The 25,613-nt window shown below is 38.9% G+C and overlaps 1 protein-coding gene across 3 annotated transcripts; it reads left to right on the top strand.

Annotated features, from left to right (window-relative positions):
• The first annotated feature begins 810 nt into the window (after positions 1 to 810).
• On the top strand, positions 811 to 23,387 carry si:ch211-198m17.1 (mucin-2). 3 transcript variants are annotated; one of them, XM_036147970.1, is made up of 15 exons: positions 811 to 970; positions 12,656 to 13,621; positions 13,916 to 14,980; positions 15,406 to 15,570; positions 16,705 to 16,803; positions 16,885 to 16,994; positions 17,079 to 17,137; positions 17,234 to 17,364; positions 17,470 to 17,604; positions 19,847 to 19,889; positions 20,004 to 20,041; positions 20,123 to 20,210; positions 21,565 to 21,751; positions 22,124 to 22,156; positions 22,451 to 23,387. In XM_036147970.1, the coding sequence occupies exons 1-15, from the start codon at positions 919 to 921 to the stop codon at positions 22,577 to 22,579; spliced, it is 3,300 nt and encodes a 1,099-aa protein (XP_036003863.1). In that variant the 5' UTR covers positions 811 to 918; the 3' UTR covers positions 22,580 to 23,387. The 3 variants fall into 3 exon arrangements, with proteins under 3 accessions (XP_036003863.1, XP_036003861.1, XP_036003862.1); XM_036147968.1 differs by having other exon boundaries at positions 12,656 to 14,980; XM_036147969.1 differs by lacking the exon at positions 22,124 to 22,156 and having other exon boundaries at positions 12,656 to 14,980.
• The last annotated feature ends 2,226 nt before the right edge of the window (positions 23,388 to 25,613 follow it).

Below are 25,613 nucleotides of genomic sequence, written 5' to 3'. Positions count from 1 at the left end.
CTCAGAAACAAAACAACTTTTGAGAATTTATTGTATTTAACTAAATATATTAAACAAAATAACTTGACTTACATTCATTTCTTATACTATTAAATTAAAACAGGAAAATTGTGCTTTATTGAGTCTTGGTTTTGCGTAGAATAACACCTAAGATTCTCAAGATTCTGTAAAAGACAGTGACATTTTCCCCTTTAATTGGGTGTTTAATCTGATGCCGCAAATCAAAATATCCCGTTTTCTCACAGTGTGGACAACACAGGGGGCACCCCACTCCCTGTTGATTGGCCATGAAAATAAACTACAGGGTATTTGATTTGGGGGTGGGGCAATTTACTGCTTTGTATTTATTTTTTATTTTATTATTTTAATTTTGAGTGCTTCTAACACCCCCCAGCCTTGCTGTCCTGGGTGTGACGTAATACCATTGGTAAGGGTGATTTTGTTCAGTTTATTTTTGTTTTTGTATTTTTTTTCTGGATTATCTACTTCAAAAAAGGTTTAATGATTTAAAACAGGAAGTAAAATATATTAAAAGCTTCAGGTTTACAACCCTGCCTATTCTTCCTTGGGCAGGTTTGCCCCCCTCTTTCTTTGTATGTAAACGCTGAGCTATTAATAGAGCGTATTGTAGACCAGTCTTCATTTGTCCAGTTGATGTCAGGTTTACGGCCGCTGCTCTGCTCCCCGGCTGTGGGCGGAGCCTCGCGGCTTCAGCGCAGTAATGATGAGTGACAGGAGAGTCAGCCAATCAGAGGAGGCGCCCCGGTAGGAGCCACCTGTAGCAGCCGTGAGGAGACGCCGCCTGGACCGCACCGTTATAATCACCTCAGCGGCGGACGGAGCTCCTTTAGACCACTGGTTCTCCTGGGAAAACAGCTCCGAGAGGAAAAAAAGGAAAAAACAAAAACGAGCTGAAACATGTTTACTCGCTGCTTGCTCCTCGTTTCTCTCTATGGGGCTGTCGCCAAAGGTGAGTGAAGTTTATTTATTTATTTATTTTTACACTAAATTAAAAAGACGTGTTCGGGTCAGAGTAGCTCCTTTAGCTATTAGTTATTAACGTCAAATCCCGTTATGGTAATAGTTTTTAGTTCAGAATGTCAAATTCGAAGCAGCTGTAGTTTATTCTATAAGTCCGTGATTTTTATTAGTGACATCAACTTACTTCTCTCTTTTCTGAGAAGTGTCTAAAATACAGCTTACCTTTTTTTCTCTATACGCTGCCAAGAAACGCAGATTACCCCTCAATCCATTTTAAAATTTAAAAGCTATTTATATTGTCCCCTATTGCTAAGCTACCAGCATGTATTGTTAGTTACACTCTGTTAGGGACTTGCGGAAGGATTCTAGTTTGTTAATACTTAAAAAAAACTTAAATGAGCACAAAGAAATTCATGTGAAACATCACCTGGAAATGGTCCACCATTTATTACTAGATACTAAATTAGGCATTTAAGTTGGATTAAAACTAACAAATCCATATTCTTATTTTCTGGAAGGAGGTTAATAACCTTTGTAAAAATACTTTCAAATTCCTAAATTTCTTCCATTGAGCAAGCGTTTTTTTTCTGTTATTGTCTGACATTGCATTTGGAAAATTGGTGGCTAATTGTCAATCATAGCAAACACGATTAATTCAAAGAATCCTGTAACTAGTTTATTTGCTAATAATGTCCTTTTTATGAGTGACATGTAAAATCAGCCAAATTCTTTAGTTACTAAAAATAGAAATAAGATTAAACATGTATTCAGGTTGTATGTTTTTAAGAGTAGGTCTAATATCAGAAGGTAAAATTTATACAATTCTGCACAATAATATGTTTTAAATTGTCTGAGCAAATGTTTAATGAATTAAGGCAGGTTTTACCAAAAACAAACAAACACGTCAGATTTTCTTATTTGTGTTGGTGTTTTTTGGTGTACCGGCTTTACATTTGGGAGGATTGCCTAAAAATAGTCCCGGCCTGACTCACTGCTCCTCCAGCGTGACTCAAAGCTCTCCGAGGGTGGACAGATGCCAGTGAGGAGGCATCGGTCAAGCAACAGCCGGCTCTCCTGAAGCTCGGCTTCCCTCAGAGTTCCCTCTCTGGCCTCTTGACAGCCCGACGGCGCTGCTCGGGCAGGTTTCAAGCCCTCTCCATTGTGCGGTCTGTGACTAAGCTTACAAATCCTTTGGTCACTTTATATTTTCTTTCATTCTGAAAGAGCGTTTCTGTGTCTCAAAGCGTCTCAAAGCACCTGGCCAGGTGCTGGGACTCCTCAAGGCGTGCGTCTCCTCTCCTGTCCTGCGGTAGCTCGTATATACGGTTTTAAACAGCGTAGGCAGGGGCAGATGAGAGCCCCCTCACTTTGGGGTGTGTGTCTGAAGGAGCAGTAAAGAGGTCCAGATGAGGAGACCTCCTGAGGGTTCTCCCTCTTCCTCCTCCTCTGAGTCTGGCGCCACACTCAGTGGAGCCCCCCGATAATAAATATCACGTATAGAGGAGAGGAGCACTTTAAACGACGCTCGGCATCATGAATCCACATGTGTCATGCCCGGCCTTCCTGAGCTCATAAGTAGAGCATGAAAGACTTGGTGGGGAGTAAACAGACAGTTGCAAGGATCCAAAAGTCTTTTATATGCTAATTTGTCCGTGTAATATGAAAAAAAGGCCATGCTTATGTTGATGCACACATCCTAAGTGGTTCCTTCGGTAATTGTCAGGGTTATTGATGGAGAAATTGTCAAGCACTTCCTCCTTCTTGTTTTTCTATGCTTTCTATAAGTTCCACTGTGCTATTAAACTTCCCTGTATCTGCTTATCTTCCTCATTTCACCCCCACCCGCTGGCCCACGGTTGTCTTGCCGTCCACTTGTTGTCATGCACACTTGTTTGCGGCCCCCGCTCCGTCTTCTCCCCCTCGGTCGCGGCACGTCTGCAACATCCTGCTGGATTAGGCCTGATTCGGGGCAGTAAATCTTGTCCTGTAATTGGAAAGCATGTGCTGGCGGAGCTTTAATTGGATATGATATGTGCAGAGGCCCTGCTGGCGAGCTCTTGCTCCAGGGAGCCATCTGTTACCTCCGAGTTGCAGTAAAAGAGGTCTGTTTGCCCACATGCACAGAAGTCATTTCTGTCCACCACCTCCAGTGCAGGAAGCTGGTTAACTCAAAGACTGTCTGATTAACAAGGAGAAAAAAAAAGAGAGAAGAAAACAGCAGAATGACACGGTCAGCTCGGACGCACAGAGCTGAAATTAGACTCTAGATCTGCCTGTGCTGCTTCTGCTCCAAACGTCGCTGTTCTCTTCCTACTAGGGCTGGGCCGTAATCATGTCGCTTTATCAATTCTATTAAATTAAATGTTATTTATATAGAGCTAATTCATGAAACGTGTCATCTCAAGGCACTTTACATAGTCAAATTCAATCAGATTATACAGATTGGGTCATATTATACAGATTGGTCAAAAATGTCCTATATAAGGGAACCCAGCAGGTTGCATCAAGTCTTGACAAGCAGCATTCACTCCTCCTGAAGAAGCGTAGAGCCACAGGGAGAGTCGTCTGCATTGTCCATGGCTTTGCAGCAATCCCTCGTATTGAGCAAGCATGAAGCGACAGTGGAAAGAAAAACTCCCTTTTAACGGGAAGGAAAAACCTCCAGCAGAACCAGGCTCAGTATGAACAGTCATCTGCCTCGACCGACTGGGGGTTATCGTTATTGTAAAAAATTTCTTATCATGATATGAATTTGGATTTATCTTGAGAACGATAAATTCCAACTAGTGGTGTCTGAAAACCCCCAAAAGTGCCAGTATCGTCAGGATTGTTATTTTTTTGCTGTTTTCTCCGCTGTTGGTTCATTAAGAGCATCAATAAATTCTGAAATATATTTAAATGCAGTCATTATGTGCAGCTTGGTGATAAAAATCACACTTCTTTGTGTAACTAGGGTCCTGATGAAACATATTTAGAATTTTGTTTCAATATACTTTAAATTTTTTAAGTTTTATAAGGACAGTATTTGTGCTTATTGGTCGATAATTGGGCTATAATGCTTATTGGACAAGCCCCACACAGTTACCCAAAAAAAGACTGCAAGAAGCTGTAAATAGTCTTGTATCATCACTTTTATTATACTCACAACATTACTACAATATATTGTGATAATATTTAAAGTCCATATCACCCACCACTACTTGATACCAAGATTCATCGCTGGCCTGCATTCGTGTGTCAGGCATCCAGCTGACTTTTCAACACATAGCCGGGAGTGAGATCGTGTTGTGTACGAGGGCACCGTGCACGTTAAATAATGACGACATGGTCGCACCGAGCTGATGCATGGTCGTCCGTGAATCAGCTTGTGGCGCTGAGGGACCAAGAGTCAATATATGAAGAGAAGGAAGTGAGAATGTGTTGGACTTTTCGGCAGCGGGGAAAGCAGCAGTCAGGAGGAAGTTTATGATGATCCAGAGGACTAACAGCGAAGAGCTGCTGTATTTTCTCTCTGCCCAGTTTTAGTACGTATTGTACAAAGCATGCCTTTATCTCTAGGTTAGTGAATGGAGACACATTAATCAGAATTATGTCAGAAATTTCCATTTGGCAGTTTTTGTAAAGTCTTGCACGCATGCAGCAGATGTGATGTCACAAAGAGCAGCCATTGTTAGCGGGGTTTAATTGAAGAGAGGCAAAATGATTATGGAGTTCACATTTTAAACTGATATCTTGCTCTCTCCCTTTCTTCTCCTCTTTCTCTTTCTCCTTTTCACCCTGTTAGCATTTTGTCTCATCTGTTTCTCTTCTTTTGTGCTTCCTCTACCTTCCCGTTTCTGTGTCTATCGAACATGAAATAGTCCCAGTATAAAATTGAATAAAGCTTCTTGCATATATAAGTCAAGCGGAGCACTTTGGCGAAAGCAGCAATGCTCCACTTGTGAAAGTAAAATCTGTTAGGCTCTTTATGTTATTATGGCAACAATTCTTAATGCTGTATTGCCAGACAGGACACAAAAAACTGTCTCTATAATCTTATATTAGTCATGAGCGCAGTTAGTACAGCTAGCACTGCTTCTCCACAGCAGTGGTTTGCAACCTTTTTTCAGTCATGTACCTCATATGAAATATCTTCTTCTTTTTAGTCTTGCTTTTTCTTGCAGCCTGAACAAACAGCAGACATGTCCCAACATGTTTAAAGTTTGCTTTTGAATATCTTCATATTTCTGTGTATTTTCTAAACCCTCACAGATACTGAAGAAAGCTACAATTTTAGTAACAACTTCCACACCAGCGAGTGTTGTAGTTGTTTTTTTCCCCACTGAGCTTCTCACCGGGACTTTATCAGTCAGGGCCCAGTCATGCTGGACATCAGCTAGTTCAGGTCAAATGCAAATTTGACTTTAAACAATCATATTTTTTGGATTATCAAGAAACTAGAAGAATAGATCAGCCAACACATAAACTAGATTTAAATAGGCAGAAATCTTGTATTTATTTGTCCCAGGTCTCTCAAAGACAACAGAGAAAACCCTAAACATATAGAAAACGACCAACATGAACTACTGAATACCTTTGCAGTGCAAAACACAGAAAATCCATCTCAAAATTACTTCACAGCTCTTTTGTTCGTCTTTGCAGGGAGGTAAAATGGAAACATGGACTTCATCAATGCTCTTTAGCTCAGTTTCTTAAGCTCCCATTCCTTAACTGGAAGATTAGTGGTTTAATCCACACCGTCAGATTCAATTTTAATCACATTTTTTAATAATACTCTCATATTAAAATAGCAATAAAAAGGAAAGAGGCCAAAATGGGTTTTTATTTAAGATGAAAATCCCTTACATTGTTTAAAAAAAGACTATAAAACTCAATTTCTGTACTTCTTGGACTCCGAGTCATGCATCAGATTAGGCCTTGGTAAACTCTAAGACGAGCAGGGATCAACTTGTTTTCCTATTTTCCTATTATTTTTTTTTTTGTTTTAAAAGAGTTTCAACTTAATTCTTCATTGATATTAAGTTCAGTTCAGTGAGGCCAATTTATGTTGTGTCAAAGTAAAACATGTAATCTCAGGTGCAGTTCAATAGATGTCAAATCGATTCAAATTCGGTTCTCCTAATCCAATCATATACTTCAGATACAGTACTGCATTTGCTAAACATTTAAACTCATTTCATCCTATTTTGGCAGATAATAAAAAGTTATCCACAGTATCTTAGGAAGCCCAGCTGATTGCATCAAATCACTGACCGCAGAAATCCCTTCTCCTGAGTTAGCATGATATGTAATCAATCAGCTGAGCCTCATTCAAAGAGCGCTTTTCATACAGCCAAATGTAACACAAAGTTCTTTACAGAAGTTAAAAACAGATGGACAGGCATAAAATCACAACAGGCACGCACACACGGGAACTAATCAAACTAAGTCAAGGGAGGTACCAAAACTACTAATAATTGTAGGGAACATGAGAAAATAGTCATTTCTACCAGATGAGGAACTATGGAAACATATTCGTGCAGTTTAAAGAGGAAACAAATACAATAAACATTTATAGAAACACTAATAACCTAAATACAAAAATGGTAAACATACAAAGATCAAGATGTTTGTGATAAAATCTGAAACAATAAATACGATTCTGATAAAGTCATGCTATTTGCAAAGCTGTTAGAAACTGAAATCAAAATAAAGTAATAAATCATAAGAGCTAATACATTCCTCTAAACTGAAAGCTAAAATGTTTGTTGCTTTTTAAATCATCCAAACTCTCAGCGGATCTCCGATATCCACAAAGGCTGTTTTCAAATGTCTACAGCTCTATAGGAAAAAGTGTGTTTTAGTTTCTAATTCAGGCATCGACAGCAGACCCTGGTGGGTCCGGAAGTTCTATAGGATTAAAGCAAGATATGTGGGGCTAAGGAAAATAATAAAAAAACAGCTTGCTGTGCTTTGTTCAGAGCACAGAAGCTAACTAAATACGTTTTTGCTCACAGTAAAAAACATAATGTGGCATGCATGTATATATATATATATATATATGTCTGTAGGCACAAATTTATATTACTTTTACAAACATTAGCTGCCATTTTCCCCAAATCCGACCCCATTTTTAAACACATGTGATATTGTTTTAGTTATAGAAAGGTTTTGCTGTGATTTTTGGATTTTGTGTTTCAGCAGTGATCATGTGTTTAGAAAACAGGAACTTGCACAAAAGCTCTTGCCTAGCTTTCAGTCCTCTGCACGAGGCGTCCTCTGTGTGTGTCCTCTGACCAGGACACACAGCAGGTCAGGACGGATGGTAGGAATAAAAAGTCCCTTTCTGTCTGGTGAGGATCCTCCTGCTGAACTGTCAACTGCGTCTCTTTGATGTGGAAACCTTTAAAACCCTGGAGATCATAAATCAGTTTGTAAGAATTGACCAAACATATGTGCAGTAATTAGCTGGGAGCCACAAGATGTCTTGTTTATACCGTTTGTAGAAATATTTCTTAACCAGAGCAGTCTTTATAAAGATCCTGCCTTCTGACCTCAGCTTTCTCCTGATTATTGCGTTGCAAACATGTCCTTTCATCCCCTGCTCGGTGAGCAGGCTTTAATCTGGTGCTGCCTTCATGCAGTGCAGCTGAATGTGCTGGGAATCTAACTCAGGACCTGACTCTTCCTTCTGCGCGTGATAAAGCATTCTGTTATCAAACCCAAGCAGGATTTATTCTCTGGGAGTGGCCGTGCTGATGGGAAGCCGAGGGTGTGGGCATGAGGAACTGGATCTGATGGTCAGGTCATGGGCAGGTATTTCACAGGAGCGCTATTGTGCCACATGAATAAAAAAAAAAGAAAAAACTGAGCTGCATTGCAGAGCTGGAACATGAGCATGGCGGCCAAAGCCAGACCGGGTCTCTGTTTCTGGTAAAGGATCTGAAAGGAGGAAGAACAGAAATATTGTCTGTAACATTCCTATACCGCGCTTCATTCTTCTAGTCCCAGAACAAGTAAATGGAGACAGATTTTAGGGACAGTTTTGGAGACGTTCCCCTAAACAAAAATGGAGCAAGGCTGGAACTTCCTAGAGTCCACATCCTCCTAAGTGGTTTTTTTTACGGGGCGACCTTAGACCCACTTGTCACCCAGCCTGACCCAGTCATCTCTTTTGTGTCTGCAAGAGATTATCCGCCTGTAGCTTAAATCCTTAAAGCCAGGCCTCACAGTTAGACGTGCAGTGCAGAGTGTGTTTTTAATTACTCTGCTGTTTCAACGTGATCATATTAGCTTCATCATTGGGTTTCGGGTTGCCTTCGAGTGCATAACTTCATATCATCACATTCAGTAAAGCCCCAAATTATTCACACCCCTGGCAGGTTTAGATTGCCCCTGAGAGGAAATGATTCAGGCATCTTTCAGTAGATAGACAGTTTAAAAAGAATATCGAATTTGAAAAAAATTGTATCAAAAAGGTGGCATGTTGAAAATTATTGAATTCCCATTACAGCAACCAAACCATTCTTATAGTTTCAGAGCAGCTTTTTGCACCTTTCCACCGGCATTTTAATGATTTCTCTTTGGTTAATTAAATGGAGGAATTAGGCCTAAATCGGCCAGATGTATGGATAATTTTGAGCTTAATAATACGACAAAAACGTTTAAAAACAACAATGATGTGGCTTGAGCTAATAGTATAAAGGTTGAGAAATGTTTTGGCCTGCAGTGAGGAAATCTAATCAATGATTTCTTTTTACCTTATTATGGAATCTTATTTCTACTGTAGTCTTGATTTATGGATGACATTTTCCTGTCCACGGACACAAGGAAGCAGACCTGAAAATGACAAGGAGAAGAGAACCTGAGTGTTTATTGTTGTTTTCATCCTCGCACACATACCCCTTTGTCTGTCACTTCCCCTTTTATCCAGACATATTAGACTCTTAGCTTTTTATGATGCTTGCCATAACTTTGTGTCATGGTTACCTGAATTATTTATGATCCTCAGTTTATCACGAAGGTTTGCATAGTTTTCTTTTTATTGGCTCGCAGCTTCAGGATCATATTAAAATGCATGATGTTACACTGGAAATTCTTAGGCTGAAAAGCTCAGAGCAAACCTTAACAGCAGTAAAGACCTGCAGAGACATGTTTTATGTATCCTGTCCAAAACAGCAAAGGGTTGGACAATATGAGGCACACCTAATCATTTTCAATCATCAAATTTATGTTTATAATGATATATATGCATATGTAAAGTAAAACGTTTCTGTGATTTTTTTTTTCTGTTTTTAAAGTTGCCATCTTATCTAAGCAGCTAATGTTTTTTGGTATTAGATTTGACTGAAGTTTCCTTAAACAATGTTTGTGCGTTGACTATTTAGGTTTTGAGTGAGAAAACTAATCCTTTTTAAAGGAAAAAATTAATCATTGTAGATCATTTGGTTCATTTTCTTATCCTTCTTCTATATAGATTGATTAAAACCATAAAATAGGCATAATAAAAGCATTATAAGCCTAAACAGCTTCCATCCTTCATCATTTATGGAGGAAATACAGTGGCTGTGAAAAGTGGTCACATCCTTGTGAGAATTGTTTTGTGATAAAAAAGAAATTATAATTTTTAAAACTTTTTCACATTGGTAGTGTGTTATATTATGTGTATTATCCAGTGGAAAAATAAAACTGTTAACAGAGAATATTTATAAAAAGTGTTAGAATACATAGTCTTGAAGGCAAAAGTGTGCACATCCCTAAGCGGATGCTTTTAGTATTAGATTACAGCATTGAGTCATTTTTAGCAGCGGCTTATCTGGATGTCATGTCTTGATTTTTGTACACTCTCTCTTGCTAAAGTTTAGAAAATCTGTCAGATTATGAGTAGCTTGTCCGCAGACCTCGTCTGGAGACCTCACAGATTTTCTACCAGATTTAGTTCTGGCACAGTTATTTCAAAGTGCCAATTTATCCATTCTTTCACTTATTTGGACCTATTCCTAGACTCATTGTGATGCTGGAAAATGAAATCCCAATGGTCATTTTACTGTTCCAAAAAAGTTAAAAAACATTCATTTTAATGTGAGAGTGAAAAAGTTAAACTCTGGCCTCTTCTCCCTATAATGTTTTCTCCAACAATTTGACTCTCTTTCTGTTGAACTGAACAGGATATGTTTCCTAAGATTTTTTACACACATTCTCCTATTCAGGTACACATTATATTATTGTCTGAACTGTGTATACTTCCTCTATTTTTTAACAGGCAACAACATACATTGCTCCATATTTGTTTACCTGGCCAGTTCATATTTTATTTAACTATATATAATATAACAAATTTCCCACAACTGAGTAGCCAGTTATGGTATAAAATGCTTTTGTTGTTTTAATTGCTGTCATTTGCTGAAACTTTGTTGTTTTTTGTATTGTGGAAGTTATTTAAGTACAGAAGGTTTGGTGTCCAAAAAATATTCCTAGCCATAATGTCTATTCAAACTATATAGGATATAAAAGTGGAAATATCAGCTAAATCTTTCTGGGATGGTTGAATTACATTTCAACTTGCCCAACATGCTTTTTCACTATGTTTAATGACAGATGTGAACTCCTAAAGACTAAATGCTGAAACTGAATTAAAAGGTAGAGTTTTAGTTTAAGGTTGTGCACACTTAGGCAACTGGTTATTGTATCTTTATTATGTTACACTTTTCCTAACAGATTAATTTGTTTTTTTACTTGAATTATACAAATTATGTGTGAAATGTCGAAAACCTGATATATATCAACAGGAATGTTTAAACTTTCAGATCTACTGTATACCTAATGACTACAGTCTTAGACAGAGATGGGCTAGCTTAGTGAAGTGAGTCACAAACCCCTGACTTATCGGCAGGATCGAGAGTGGATAAAACTGGGGAATACATTTCAGGAATTTAAAAAAAAAAAATTCTAAGGCAGATAAAACACAAAAGATAAAAAAAATGAACACAGTTTAAGGTATGCTTGCAGTAAAGCACATAGTGACATTCTTAACATTCAAGCACATGGGAACACACACGTCCTTTGGGAATTGAAGACTAAATATAACGGCCTAATCAAAGCATAGCCAGCTAGATCTGATCCATGAGGTTTTACATTAATCACCATCTCTTGTTATTTAACATGACTACTCCTATATATTTAAGTCCTAAACAGCCTGTCTCAGAAATAGATGCATTTTGCAGCAACAATCCTAAACTATGAAGCCAATCCTTTTGCTTTATGTCCATTACAAACACCCCCTGGCATAGTTGATTTTTTCCCCATCTATTTTTACTCATCTTTTGTCTTGATTGTTGAATGAACTTCAAGAATAGATTTATTTTTTTCCCCCAGTGGTGCAGGTGTTTGTCATGCCCCATTTACACATGTTGTCCCTGGGTGTGGGGAGCACCTTGTTTATCATCCCTGAATAAATATCGGTTACTAAGGGATAAAAATGTTTGCTCAAACAAGACCTTGGAGTCACTGAATATAATCAAATCAAGTGCAGGATCTGATATTAGTCTTGATATTTTCACCGCTTCCTTGAAGAAAATTAATTCATCCACCTGGCTGTCCGTTCCACTCTCTGGCTTCTGAAATGCTATCCTTCAGTGTATGCAGATGAGGACAGGACATGAACAAGCAAAGACCTGCTACCAGGCAGTCCTGGTACTCATTTTGTTTCCTCATTTTAAGTTGGCTATTAACATCATTCAAATGTTTCCGTTTTAGGTCAGTTAGGATTCCCACAATTATTTGTTTGGTGGACACTGAAATAATTAAAGAAATATTTTTTTATTTTGGTGCTTTTCAAATTACAATACATTTTAATAGTTTGGAAATGCCCAGATGATGATGTCTTTGTTTGCTAAGCTAATTTACAACATTTGAGTTGAATAGAGGTTCACCTGTGGATGTATCTTAAGGAACAACTTCAGACACTGTGCTTCCTTGTGTGAAATCATGGATTACTCAGAAGAAATCAACCAGCATTTCAGACCTGTTTGCCCGGTATGCAAACTGCAGGGGGTCCAGCAGGGGTGGGGGGTTGGGGGGGTTGTGTAGTCCTACAGATAATGGAGGCCATCACAAAATCCTTCAATCTGTCCTTTGGGAAATTTGTGCATGGATGTGAAAAGGGTGTCGAGCTATTGTGAGAAGTTTGTCGAAGGACATCCAAAATGATTGGTCCAAGTCAAACTCTATCAAATCCAAAGGAAATGTGTGGTAACTTAAGGTTTGGGCGATATGGACCAAAAATAGTATTTGATATTTTTAGCCTGAATGTCGATATATGATATTTATCTCAATATTTTCTTTCTCGATACAAATGATATAGTCTCATCTTATATCTCATAAAAAACCTTCTGTATTTTTAAATCTTGATATCTTGCCCACCCTAAGTAAACTTCTGAGTGTGAAGTAATGAAAAATATTTAAACTGTTATTTTGGCATATATCAAACGGAAATAATTTTGGTTACCCTAATTGATCGAAAACAGCTGGAGATAGGCACCAGCACCCCTCGTGACCCAAATAGGGATAAGCGTGTTGGAAAATGGATGGATGGATAACAAAACAGTGTCTCGTTTTATTTAAGCATAGACGTTTCTAAGCTGTCTCCAGAGAAGTGGCTGTATAATAAGGAGTTTTTTTTATGCTTCTGTTTTAGTTGCAGGAACAACAACATTGGAGCCACCTAATGTGACCACAACTATTCACAATCCTACAGATGGCGACAACACAACCACAAATTTCAGAACCACAGTCGTAATGAATACAGCTACTGAACACACAACAAGAGAAACAACAGTGACAACAGAAGCTCCTACTCTGGAGACAACCACCGCAGATACAGTCAACAGCAAGAGTACTGAGACCATCACCACAGGAAGCCTGACTGATGCTCCTTCAGCTCCAACCACTGGTGGATCCACATTGACAGCAATGTCAGTGACCAATAGTTCACCTTCCAATGAGACTACAAAAGCAACTGCTGAACCTCCTCTAACCCTCAAAGCAACCACTGGCACATCGGTCACAGCCATAACTGATACGTCAACAACTGCACCGATCCCCCCAACAAGCAATGATATGAGCACCGGTACTTCGGTCACCTCGACAAACAACACCACAATTACACATTTTACAAGCACCCCAATAGATAATGACACAACTGCAGGCAACAACACAACAACATTTCCAGTTAGTACAACAAACAATAACGCAACTACAGATGCTTTGATCAGACCTACAGGCAAAAGCACAACATTTCCAGTTAGTGCAACAAACAACAACACAACTACAGATGCTTTGATCACACCTACAGGCAAAATCACAACATTTCCAGTTAGTACAACAAACAACCACACATCTACAGATGCTTTGATCACACCTACAGGCAAAAGCACAACATTTCCAGTTAGTACAACAAACAATAACGCAACTACAGATGCTTTGATCACACCTACAGGCAAAAGCACAACATTTCCAGTTAGTACAACAAACAACAACCCAACTACAGATGCTTTGATCACACCTACAGGCAAAAACACAACAACATTTCCAGTTAGCACAACAAACAACAACACAACTACAGATGCTTTGATCACACCTACAGGCAAAAGCACAACACAATTTCCAGTTAGTACAACAAACAACAACACAACTACAGATGCTTTGATCACACCTACAGGCAAAAGCACAACATTTCCAGGTAGTACAACAAACAACAACACAACTACAGATGCTTTGATCACACCTACAGGCAAAAGCACAACATTTCCAGTTAGTACAACAAACAACAACACAACTACAGATGGTTTGATCACACCTACAGGCAACAGCACAACACAATCTCCAGTTAGTACAACAAACGATAACGCAACTACAGATGGTTTGATCACACCTACAGGCAAAAGCACAACAAAATTTCCAGTTAGTACAACAAACAACAATGCAACTACAGATGTTCCAGTCACCTCAACATACACGGGCATGACTACAGATAGCCCAATCTCACCTACAAGCAACAACACAACTACAGATGTTCCAGTCATCTCAACATACACTGGCATGACTACAGATAGCCCAATCTCACCTACAAGCAACAACACAACTACAGATGTTCCAGTCATCTCAACATACACTGGCATGACTACAGGTAGCCCAATCTCACCTACAAGCAATGACACAACTACACAAGTTATTATCACGACGTTAAGCAGCAACACGACCACAGATGCACAGATCACGTCAACAAGCAACAACACAACACAAGTTCAGACGACAGCGACAAGCAGCAACACAGCTACACAAGTTTCAGTCACCCCGTCAAGCAACAACATGACTACGGATGTTTCAGTCACAGCAATGGGCAACAACACAACTACAGACGAACTGACCACACCGGCAGGAAACAACAAAACTACAACGGTTCCGATCTCACCGACAAGCAGTGGCATGATTACAAATGCCTCAATTGCACCAACGGACAACTATACAACTATGAGTGTTACAGCAGTTACACCACTAGGCAATGATACAGCAACGACAACTACAAACAACTACACCACTGGAAATGTGCCAATAACAGCTACAACTAACACAGCAACTACGAGCCCACTTGTCACATTCACAGACACAACGACCACTACAAGTGACAAGGCGACTGTAAGTCCACAAATCACATCGACCAGTAATGGGCCTACTATGGTCACCTCAAATAATGATACAGCCACTACATCGACTACAGAGATGGGAAACACCACAAGTTTAATTACCAGCACCCCAAAGGCCAGCAACATGACAACAACTATAAGTCCATTTACCTCAAATCAAACTGTCACCACACTAACAAGTTCTGGCAAAACTTCTGAGACTCCTGCATCAACCGCCATGCCCTTTTCTACCACCATCACCAATGGCACAGCAATCACAACGGGAAGCCCATCCTCTTCACCCACCGGCAGCGCTCCCCCTCCCGGGACCTCCCCAGGTAGTAGCCACGCTCCCCCTACTGGCAACACTACCATTCTTATTACCCAAACAGTGCACCTAGAAGGTAACACTACAATGTTTGCTCTCAGAAAGGATATACTGGCACATACAAGGGAGATGCATTAGAATTTTGTAGGAAAAGAAATAGTATATTTGGGACAGCTTTACTGCATTTAATGACATTCCTTCAGCAGTTTATCAGTAATTAGATATATTAGCACAATAAAAACTTCATAAACATTGTTCATTAGAATGCATTTTTCTTAACAGCTTTCTATTCGTATGCTTTGAGGTTGCATACTTTTATAAACTATTGTTTTGGTCATTATGCTCTGTTCAGCCTATCTAATTAGTGTAGATACTGGGTATGCCATCTGTTCAAAATTGTTTAACTTACTGGGTTGAAATTTGTTTATGATTTAGTGACCAACAATACTATGGGACCAACCACTACAACTACTCCTTTAACAACAAATTCCACCATGAAGACCACACCGACCCAGGACACCAACACCCCTACCACCACCAGTGGAGCCATTGCCACCACCCTTCCAACAACAGGTGGAACCACCGCGAGTCCTGCCATCGGTTTGTGATATTTCCTTATGCTCTGATTATTGATAGAAATGTTTAAGCACAAAAACAGAAATCCAACAAAGAAATGTATTTCTATTATTAGTCAGAGGCGTTCATCAGGCTAGCTTTGTTTGAAAAAGGAGTGTTTGTACTCTTATAAGGTTCTAGTTACAAAGCCAGTGCAATATATGTACATTACATTATATACTTTTGTGTCATGGTTTTGCTTGGGATAGGCAGAAGTTACTCAGTTAATAGCAATTTGTAAAACCACATGTCACACATTAGACGGATGCTGCATTCGATCTTGAAGAGACGCTAGTTTTGAGTTAAATGAGCTCAGTGACATATCTGAGAACCAGTGGAATATGCTAATTGTTGTGATGCTAACAGCGATCAGCAATACTAAAGTAAAACCTATATTTTTACATTTACATGTTCAAACACTGAAGGAAAGTGCTCACAAAAAGAGATCTCACAGTAAAATCCATACCACTTGTTTCATGAGATGCAAACTATCACAAGGTCCTTTTCCATCTTTAAGTGCATTTTAAATGAGCGGCGGACTTATTAAAATTAAACTCCAGGGGCTGCTTGCAGAACTCTAACTTTTTAAGTTGATACATATAATTAGTTTTCCCTCATCTGGAAGTCAGAAGTTCCAACTTCTGAGGACAAATCAAATGTATTGGAAAATGCAGAACCTTTTAGAAACAAGAGCACTTTATAAATATTTAGAATTTATTAAATGTAGATATTTTTTGAATAAGCACAATTTTTTATATAAAATGTATTTAATAAATATTTTTACTTAACTATTTACTAAGATAAAAATAGATATAATAATGAATAAAAGAAAATGAATAAAAATATGAAATTCAGTTGCTAAATGTTTCTTTTACATATAAGCTGATTTTTACTTACATTATATCAACTTATGAAGTAATGAAATGTCTCTTCATGATTTTTGTGACACTAAAACATCAGTTTACTTATCATCTGCTAGAGACAGAAGTGTAAACAAATGTATCTTTTTTAAGCCTTACTACACATACAGTATTTCCAATGATAAATGTTATCCAGAGGACATTGGAATATAATTTTAAGTTTAATATCTACTGTTTTTACCTTAACTTCTCTCCTCAGAGTGTCCCATTGCCCCATGTCCTGCTCAAAGTGTCTGTCTTAATGGCACTTGCCAGTGTCTCTCTGGCAACTACCTACTCAACGGACGTTGTGTTCCCGGTAAGGACCTAAAAGCAAGCTATACTGAGACAGAGGGTGCACTTCTTAGTCAAAATCTTATGCTTGTTGTTGTCTTTGCAGCACAAGTATTCCCAGGAAGGCTTCATTTCGTTTCCAAAAATTTTGATGATCAGATGAGAAACAGGTCCTCCAGTATCTTTAGGAGTACAGCGGCAAACATCTCAGCCTCAGTGAGTCGTGAGATCATGACTCAATGTAGCAGTTCTTATAGATCCTTCATTCATGCTCATTAAATTGCTTTTTCTCTATTGTAGCTCAGACAAGTCTTTAAAGATGAGCCTGGGTATAGACAATCAGAGGTTGTTCAACTTGAGTGAGTATTTTTTCTTTTTCTTTTGCCGAACAAAGACATTGCCTTTGCAAGCTTAGAGAACCTCAACTCTGTTGGTGATTTTTCCTACTTCTCCAGACCTGGAAGTGTGATTGCAAGCGTAAATAACATCTTTGAAAACAGCGTTGCCACTCAAGAGTCTGTTGAAAAGATCATCCGAGAGGCTACAGAAAGCTCCACAGGACCTCTGAGCAATGCCATATACACAGGCAAGAACCAGCTCCATGCTTTGCAATTCCTGAGACAAATACAAGAAGGCTACATTACTTCAGATTAGTTTCTTCTAATTGTCTTTTGTACGTCTTGTGTTCCAGCAACCAATCTGTGTGAGGTGGAGCCATTACCTTGTGATGTCTCTAGTACAAAGTGCACAAATAAAGACGGCCAAGCTTTTTGCTCCTGTAAAGAGGGCTACATCTCCATGGTCTACTCCAATAGCAGCTGCAAAGGTACATTTTCCATCTGTGTGTTAGGCTTTTTATGGTCTTTATATTGTTTTGTGCCCATAATATAAAACTTTCCCACATTTAGTCCCTGTGTCAGGACTTTTGACCTTTTTCTGCAGTCACAGCTGCAGTTATTGTAAGGTTGAGTATGTCTCTACCAGCATTGCACAACTCGAAGTAAATTCTTTCCCATTTTTTCCTTTATAAATTAGTTCACGCTCAGACAGGTTTCAAGTTTTTGGGCTCTCAACTGGATTGAGGTCTGAACTTTGACAAAGCCATTCCAACACATTTAAATATCTCCCTTAAACCAATCGAGTGTTGCTTTAGCTGTATGCTTCAGGTCATTGTCCTGTTGGAAGGTGAAATTCTGTCCCAGTCTCAAATTACAGCCAGACTGACACAGGTTCTGCTCCAGAACATCCCTGTTTTTAGCACCATCCATCTTACCCTCGACTCAGACCCTTCTGCTGAAAAACATCCCCTCAGCATGATACTGCCACTACCATGTTTCACTATGGGAATGTTGTTCTTGGGGTGATGGGATGTGTCGGGTTTGCACCAGACAGCATTTTCCTTGGTGGCTGAAATGTTTAACTTTAGTGTCATCTGACCAGAGCACCATCCTCCATACATCAGGGGTGTTGCCTGCGTGCCTTTGGGCCAGTCAACACGTGCCTTTTTGTTTTGATCACAAAGTAATTGGTATTTTCCGTCCATCCTCCATAAATCCCAGCTCTACAGAGCATACAGCTCGTAGGGGTCCTGTAGACAGATCCTCCAGTCCCTGTGGACAAGGAGCTCCACAGCAGAGCTCCTTGTGTGCAGAGCTCCTTGGTCTTCATGGTGTGAGGCCTCTTGCTTTGTGGTGCTGCAGCCTCTGGGGCCTTTCAGAAATCACATCTTTATTCTGACAGATCATGTGACACTTTAACACAGGTGGACTTTATTGCACTAATTATGTGACTCTTAAAAGTAATTGTCTGCACCAGAACTTTTTAGGGTCTTCATACATACCAAAGGGGGTGCATACATCGACAAATGCCAATTCTTAGTTTATAATTTTAAAATGTTATATATTTCTCATTTCATTTCACTAACTTAGACTATTTTGTGCAGATCAAACACACAAAATACAATTAAAAACATTTAAATTAGATTTGGAATGGAACAAAATAGATAAAACGCCATGAGGGGTGAATACTTTTGCAAGGTACTATATTTCTTGGTAGGTGTAGTCGTGCCATGTTTATTCCATTTTCTGATTGTGGATTAAACAGTGAACAGTTAACATTGCTCTGCGAGATGTTTAATGCTTGGGATTTTCTTTTACAACCCAACTCTGCTTTAAACTAACTTATCCAAATCTTCCTCCCTGAGCTGCCGGCTGTGTTCCTAAGTCTTTCTGATGCTGTTTGTCAATTGATATTTTCTAACAAAGCTTTTATGGTTTCACATAACAGCTGGATTTATAATGAGATTGAATTAAACATGGAGATGCTATTTACTGATGAGGACAATTATTTGGACCGGACTTTGTATGGGTCATCAGAATAAAGAGGGTTAAATACTAAAGCTAACCACACTTCTCAGATTTATTCTTTTTTTCTTTCCCTTTAAATTGTAAACTACTTTGTAATGGCCTGAAAATAACACTGAATTTTGTGACTGTAATTATGTAGCGAATTGTGATTACTTTTAACAGACACTGTGTGCATTATTAAAATGTTCTGTACAGAATGTAAAAGTGGACACAGTTAAATGTTCTTAGCTGATCTATAGTCTAGGGAACAGTAACAAAACCTTCTCCTCGCTGAAATACTTCTGTGTGGGAATGAGGGAATGAAACAACAGGGAGTAAAACACACAGGCAAGGTCAAGAGCTGCAGCCTTTTCTCTGTGCAGACCCTTGACCCGATCTTCATTTATCTCTCTACTATATTTCTTTTTAACCGGGATGTTACCCTGGAAACATGAGGAGGAATCACCGCTTTGCCGCTGATCCTGCAGGCTTGTGACCAATGAGACCAGCTGCTGGAAAATCCATAATTGAATAAGCTTTAAACAAATTCGGCTAACGGTTTCTTTCCCAAGAAATACATAAAGTGCCGTTGTGCGTTAGCTTGCCATAGCCCTCCTGTTGCCTCCAGAGGTCAGCCGAGCACAGCGAGCCTGAAACTGCAGCTCGTTATGCTCTCTTGTGAAAGACGTTGTGGTGTTCAGTTGTTGTGTTTCTGTTTTGCAGCTTGTCCAAGCGGGCAGCATGCAGTGGGGGATACATGCCTCAAGTGAGTACACACATTTCACACAGGGCTTTGTTGACGTTAAAGTACCAGCGCCCCCAGGTGGACTCATTGGTGAATGTAATGAATGCTGCTGTAAATATGACTGTTTCCTTTCAGATGTTCATTTGGGTTTGCTGGTTTCAACTGCAATGACTGTAAGTGGCATCATGACAGTTTGGAGTGAATGTTTAGACTTTTGTGCAAACCTCTTTAAATAATGAACCTGTCCTTTGCAGCGTCCCTGTTGGCAGTGGTGGTCATCTCCTGTGTGTTAGGAGGAGTTCTCCTCATCCTTCTTCTAGCTTTGCTGGTTTACTGCTGCTGGTAAGAAGAGAAGACTCATCTTTTTAGACCCTCTAAGGCCAAGAGTATGTTCAGTTTTGTCAGCAGCCATTACTGTAGAGGTCGTTTCTGCCGGATTTCTCCTCTCTTTCTCCGACGCTGCCACACAAATACATGCATCTCCCATCAATCCTTTGTTATGACAGCAAATGTATGATAGCTGTCTATTTATCTGGTAGGGAGAAAAAATCCAGCAAAGACCTGACACAGGTCTTTGCCCCAGTGTAGCGTCATCATCTAGGGTTACTTTTCTTCTTCCGATGGAACCTGAGTTTTTGTCAAGGTGGATTCAATAATGAACAGTTACAAAGCAGAAGTTACAGTTGACCCAAAACTGTCAGTAGTCTGTCTGTGCCGAAGATGAACACTAACTTCATTTTTCAAGATCACAACACGCACCCAAAACTGCGCAACAACAACTTAATGAGAGGAAAAGTAAAGTTTTGGAGTGGCCTAGTTAGAGTCCAGAATTAAATTTGACAGACAGAAAAGAGGCCTCACCCAAAGAGGGCAATAATACATTTTCTCACAGTCTGATGGATCTGGAGAACATTTTCAAGGTGCAATGGATCAATATTATTAAGTTAAAAAGCTGAATGCTTATTGATTCCAAGGTATAGTGCGTGCTGTACCTCAACACTGTATTACAGTATCTTAAGGGACTGCACTGCTTCTTTTGTTTGCTTTGAGATGAATTTAACAGGATAAATGTCACAGATGTGGCAGAGGTTTGTAGATGATTTATTATGTTTTGATTTATTTTACCATTTTATGCAGCAATGTTATGCTGTCTCAGCAATATAGTTTCGAGAGTGGGACAAGTGTAATGGCTCCACCAGCGGCAAAAGGCAACGAAAATCCAATATTTTCTCTGCCACAGCGGTGTGATGATCATCCAGAGCGATCAGTTCAGTCACATGATCTGTAATCCTTCTTACTTTATTGCTCGCTTGGAAACGTACCAATGATTTTTAGAGGTTCTCCAAAGAGTGTTGCTTCGTGTCGCTTGCTTTCAGCGTTAGACGGTCCAATTAAGATCCTCTAGTTATCTTTTAATTGACGCCACTGTATCGATTGAGCTTCACAAACAAACAATCTCAAAATGGTCAAGACCTGGAGTGAACAACAGCACGCACGCACGCACGCACACACACACACACACACACACACACACACACACACACACACACACGAGTTTGAAGAACTTCAGAAATTCTGACTTCTTGGAAGAAAAATAAACAGAGTATAAAAACATTTTCTAAACTTAGATTGAATTAAAAGCATAAAAATAGCACCTGCTGTACATTTTATGTTCTCTGCTCTCTCTGTTCATTAGGAGGAGATGCTCAAAATCCAAACCTGACCGCCACACCAGCCCATACTCTGAGGACTTAAGCAAATCATGGCCTATAGGCATCACCCCCATCCCGCGTGCTACCACTAACTTGGACTCATCCATAGAGATGACAGAAGGGGGCAGCACCAACACGCTGGTGGACAAAAAGCAACAAAGCAATGGCTTTGTGAGTTCCAACAATTGCTCCTATCTGGTCTCTTGCTGTTTTTCTTTCTAAAAAAAAGTCTTTAGCTGATCCATCATTACTGCAGTCACACACTAACCTTCACCAAAAAAGCAAACCTGATTATTTGCAGTTCGAAAAGATCTAAATAGGGGTTAGAATCAGATCCCATTTAATTTTTCCTGCACGTGTATTTTCTGTTGAGTTTAGAAATACTCAAGATGTTTTTGACCTGAAAATGAACACACAATATGTTTGTAAACCTATGCACAGCAGTGCATTTAATCCAATCATCCAGAATGTAAAAACAGTGCTACTAGCATTAGTTCCCACGCTTGCTCCCTGCTTTGCCTGACTCACAGTATGTTGCTTTAGGGATCTCAGCTGAAGCAGAAAAGATGGCATAAGGTAAGGTATGGCTTTGCTTTTAGACTCTGATTTCCCTTGATGACCCCTGCTATTAATCCAGACAACATGCATGCATAACGGTGATCGTGTTTCCGGGTGATGGGAATACTTCATCAGCTCTTTTCCTGGTTCTCCACACCGATTGTAGCTAATTTAGTTTGAGGAATAGCGACAAATCAGTAGGGATATCAGTGGACGTGTGTTAGGCTTGTTTGGGGTGTTTGGTTTCTAAACGTGTTAAGCTACTGCTGATTAAAAAAAAAATAACACTCTGCACTTCCGCTGACCTTTCAGTCAGGATCGTACGATCTGAATCCAGAGGAGATGAAGACCTTCAAAGGTAGAAACACGTCCCGTTACTCGTATCTGGTCGAAGGGCACGAGAACCCCTACTTCCTTCCAGGCGATGAGAAGAAGAACTGAGATGGCAAAACTCCACAAAGAAGTGATGATCAAACTCTCTGGGACCACTGGCACACTTTCTGAGCAGAAACGGGTTATTTATGAACACATTCTACATTCTCAACCTGCATGGATAGATGAAGAATCATCTGTATGCGGGGAAAAAAAAACTGCAACCAAAGGGATTCAAATTGAGATGTTTATATCATGCTATTTTTTATGTAAACGTGTAAATCATATCTGTTTTTTAAGAAGCACAGCCAGTAGGTGTCGATGTCGCTCATTAATATAACACAGTTCTTTTTATCTAGTTTATTTTTTAATTATGCTTCCTTTGCTGATTGCACTAAAGTGTGTGTGAAGTTTACCTCTGTTTTTGATCCTTTCAATCAAAGATGACTTGATCGGTGGTTTCATTAGGTTACTATAACTAATCCTCAGAATAATATGATCGCTTATTAGAGAGACAAATCTTATACGACTAAAGGGGCTGGATCCCTGGTTTGGGTTGTTTTTTAAAAAATGTTTTAAGCAGTCTAATCCTGAGTATTGCAGAATGTGCCTGGTTTAGTCGTCTGTTTTACAAATAGGAAATATTATGCAATGCTGGTGATAACGCCTGTCTCCTGGATGTGCCATTTACCACTTGTAAACTTTTTTTTGTGCAAGAATCTATATCAATATATTTATCTCTTTGTATGTGAGGCAGTACACTATTTTGTAAGGGAAATTGTGTTTTGTTAATATGTTAAAATTTACGCTGATGGGAGAGTGTGTGAGTGTGTGTATGTGGTGACTGACTGGTGAAATAAAATAATTTAAACATAAATCTGTCATCATTGCTGCATTTGGCCAACAAAAGACCCCGACATAAGGAGGTTTCTGCTTATTTAGTGAACTGTTTGTGTTTTTTTAATCCCTTGTCTTTTTGCTGTTGGAGTTCCAAAATGCTACAGATGGCTTTAAAGAAAATTTTCTAACTTAGAAAAGAAGGAATGAGTATTTAACCCCGCCTCTCGCCCAGTGAATGCTGGAGATAGGCACCAGCAACCCCCGCGACCCCATGAGGGATAAAGCGGTTCGGAAAATGGATGGATGGATGGATGGAATGAGTATTTATTTATTTAGCTTCTGACAATAATTTCAGTGCAACTTCCTGTTTTATTTTGAAATGCTCAGTTTTTGTTGATGTAGCTTCCTGTTATTGGTGTACACCTGTGTTCTCGAATCAGTCAATCACTCCACACCTGGTTAACAGTCTTCTCTCTCTTTCTGTGCGTTTCTGGGTTGTTTGCAGTTTTTTCTCTTATTTTTAATGCTTCTTGATTTAGGTTACTGGGATTTTTTTCTTAACTTTTGGCATAAGGGTCTTGAATCCCCCCCTCCCCCTCACCTTTTCCACCTCACCAGGTAAACCAATACAACTTATAGTAGGTGTTTTACTTACCTTTAGTCCTTCTGTACTAAAATCGCCTTATGAAATATGTTAAAAAACAGTAGTTTACCCAATATTTTGTTTGATACCTTGGAGAAAATTGAGCATTTCTTCCAAATTAGTTTTCCAGTAAAATTAACTAGACACTATTTAGTTTTTTTTTATATATATATATATATATATACCTAACTCAAGATAAAAGTGGATTGCTTTTTGGATAAAGTTGTTAAAGCTTTTTTGGGGGAAACTTTTCAGGTCTAATGGACTTGTGCTGAGAAAGGACGAGAAAAAATCAGTTTCACTTCAGCTTGAAAATTATGGATCTCAATAAAGTTCGTTCTGTACACATTCTGTGCATACAAAATGACAAATAAAGTTGTCTAAGTCTAAAGGAGAATGTTATCAAAAAGTAATTCAGTTCAAAAAGTGAAACTGATATATTGATTACAGAGTGACACATGTCTGTTGTTAACTAATATTGGTGATTATGGCTTACAATTAATGGAAATCAAAAATCCAGATTTTCTAAAAATTGGAACAAGACCAATACAATTATTTTTATAGAAAAATGGATGTTTTGGGCTACAGAATCATGTGGCAATTTGATGAGATATGAAGTTGTTGCTGCAAAAGTTGTCTGTCTGTATCCAATTGAGTGGAAGGAAAAAGTGTGAAAGAATAAAGGGAACATGCAACAGGGATAGATTTAAAAGGTGTGGACTTGCATTGAACCACACAAAACTGGATCCATCACAGCATCTTATCTGGACTGAGACGATAATGGACTGGAAGCCTATAAGAAACTTAATTCTAAGCTTTATAGTAAACCATCATCAAACTGAGCATAAGAGATGTGTATATCAACAGTAGGCTTTAGTTTTTGAGATTTTGTTTTGGTTACCTTCACTATATATATATATCTATCTATATATATCTATCTATCTATATATATATATATATATATATATAGATAGATAGATAGAGAAATATAGATAGGGATGACAATAATACTCATTCATTGGCAAATTATTTAGCAGCTCAAATCAAGGAAAAATCTACTAATTTCAAGAAAATGTTATTTACTTTTACTTTTTTGCAGTGCGCCTTTCCACCTACACAGCTAGTTGGACTACGCTGCCCTGTTTCTAAAAAAGCCAAAATAAACATAACTTTTACACTGAATTAATTTACTAGGTTTATTGTTGCTAGCGCGTACTCCAGGCGTGGGCTGCCTTACATGAATGCACTTCTAGTTTAGACATTACAGTCAGGCAGTCTTGTAGACAGCTCAGGGGTCCTATCAGGTAGTGACACAGTGTACCGTAATGCTCTGAATATCCACTGAGTTGGAGCGGCTTCGTTACTAACCAAAGTTGTACATTACACATTTTAACAGATTTCTGTGAGAGACCAAAAAAAAAAAAAACATAAACATAGAGAAGATAACAATGGAAGATATTCTTTTTACAAATTCAAATCCAAAACCTGTTTCATACTTGTATATTTAACCAATACGTTGGTTAAATAGAACCACCTTCCTTTTTTAGGGGGTCAGGGTCCACCATCTTTGCATATACAAACTATATATTTTCCCATTCCTTTTTGTCTGTTAACATCAGT

This window comes from Fundulus heteroclitus, chromosome 16 (assembly GCF_011125445.2).
Source record: "Fundulus heteroclitus isolate FHET01 chromosome 16, MU-UCD_Fhet_4.1, whole genome shotgun sequence".
NCBI classification, from domain to species: domain Eukaryota; kingdom Metazoa; phylum Chordata; class Actinopteri; order Cyprinodontiformes; family Fundulidae; genus Fundulus; species Fundulus heteroclitus.
Note: the sequence above shows the minus strand (reverse complement) of the source record. Positions and strands in the feature narration are given on the sequence as shown.

Coding starts and splice junctions, on each gene's coding strand:
- si:ch211-198m17.1 (XM_036147968.1), top strand. CDS start 919: ATGTTTACTCGCTGCTTGCTCCTCGTTTCTCTCTATGGGGCTGTCGCC. Junction 971..12,655: donor CTATGGGGCTGTCGCCAAAG/GTGAGTGAAGTT, acceptor CTTCTGTTTTAG/TTGCAGGAACAACAACATTG. Junction 20,042..20,122: donor TGGTTTCAACTGCAATGACT/GTAAGTGGCATC, acceptor TGTCCTTTGCAG/CGTCCCTGTTGGCAGTGGTG.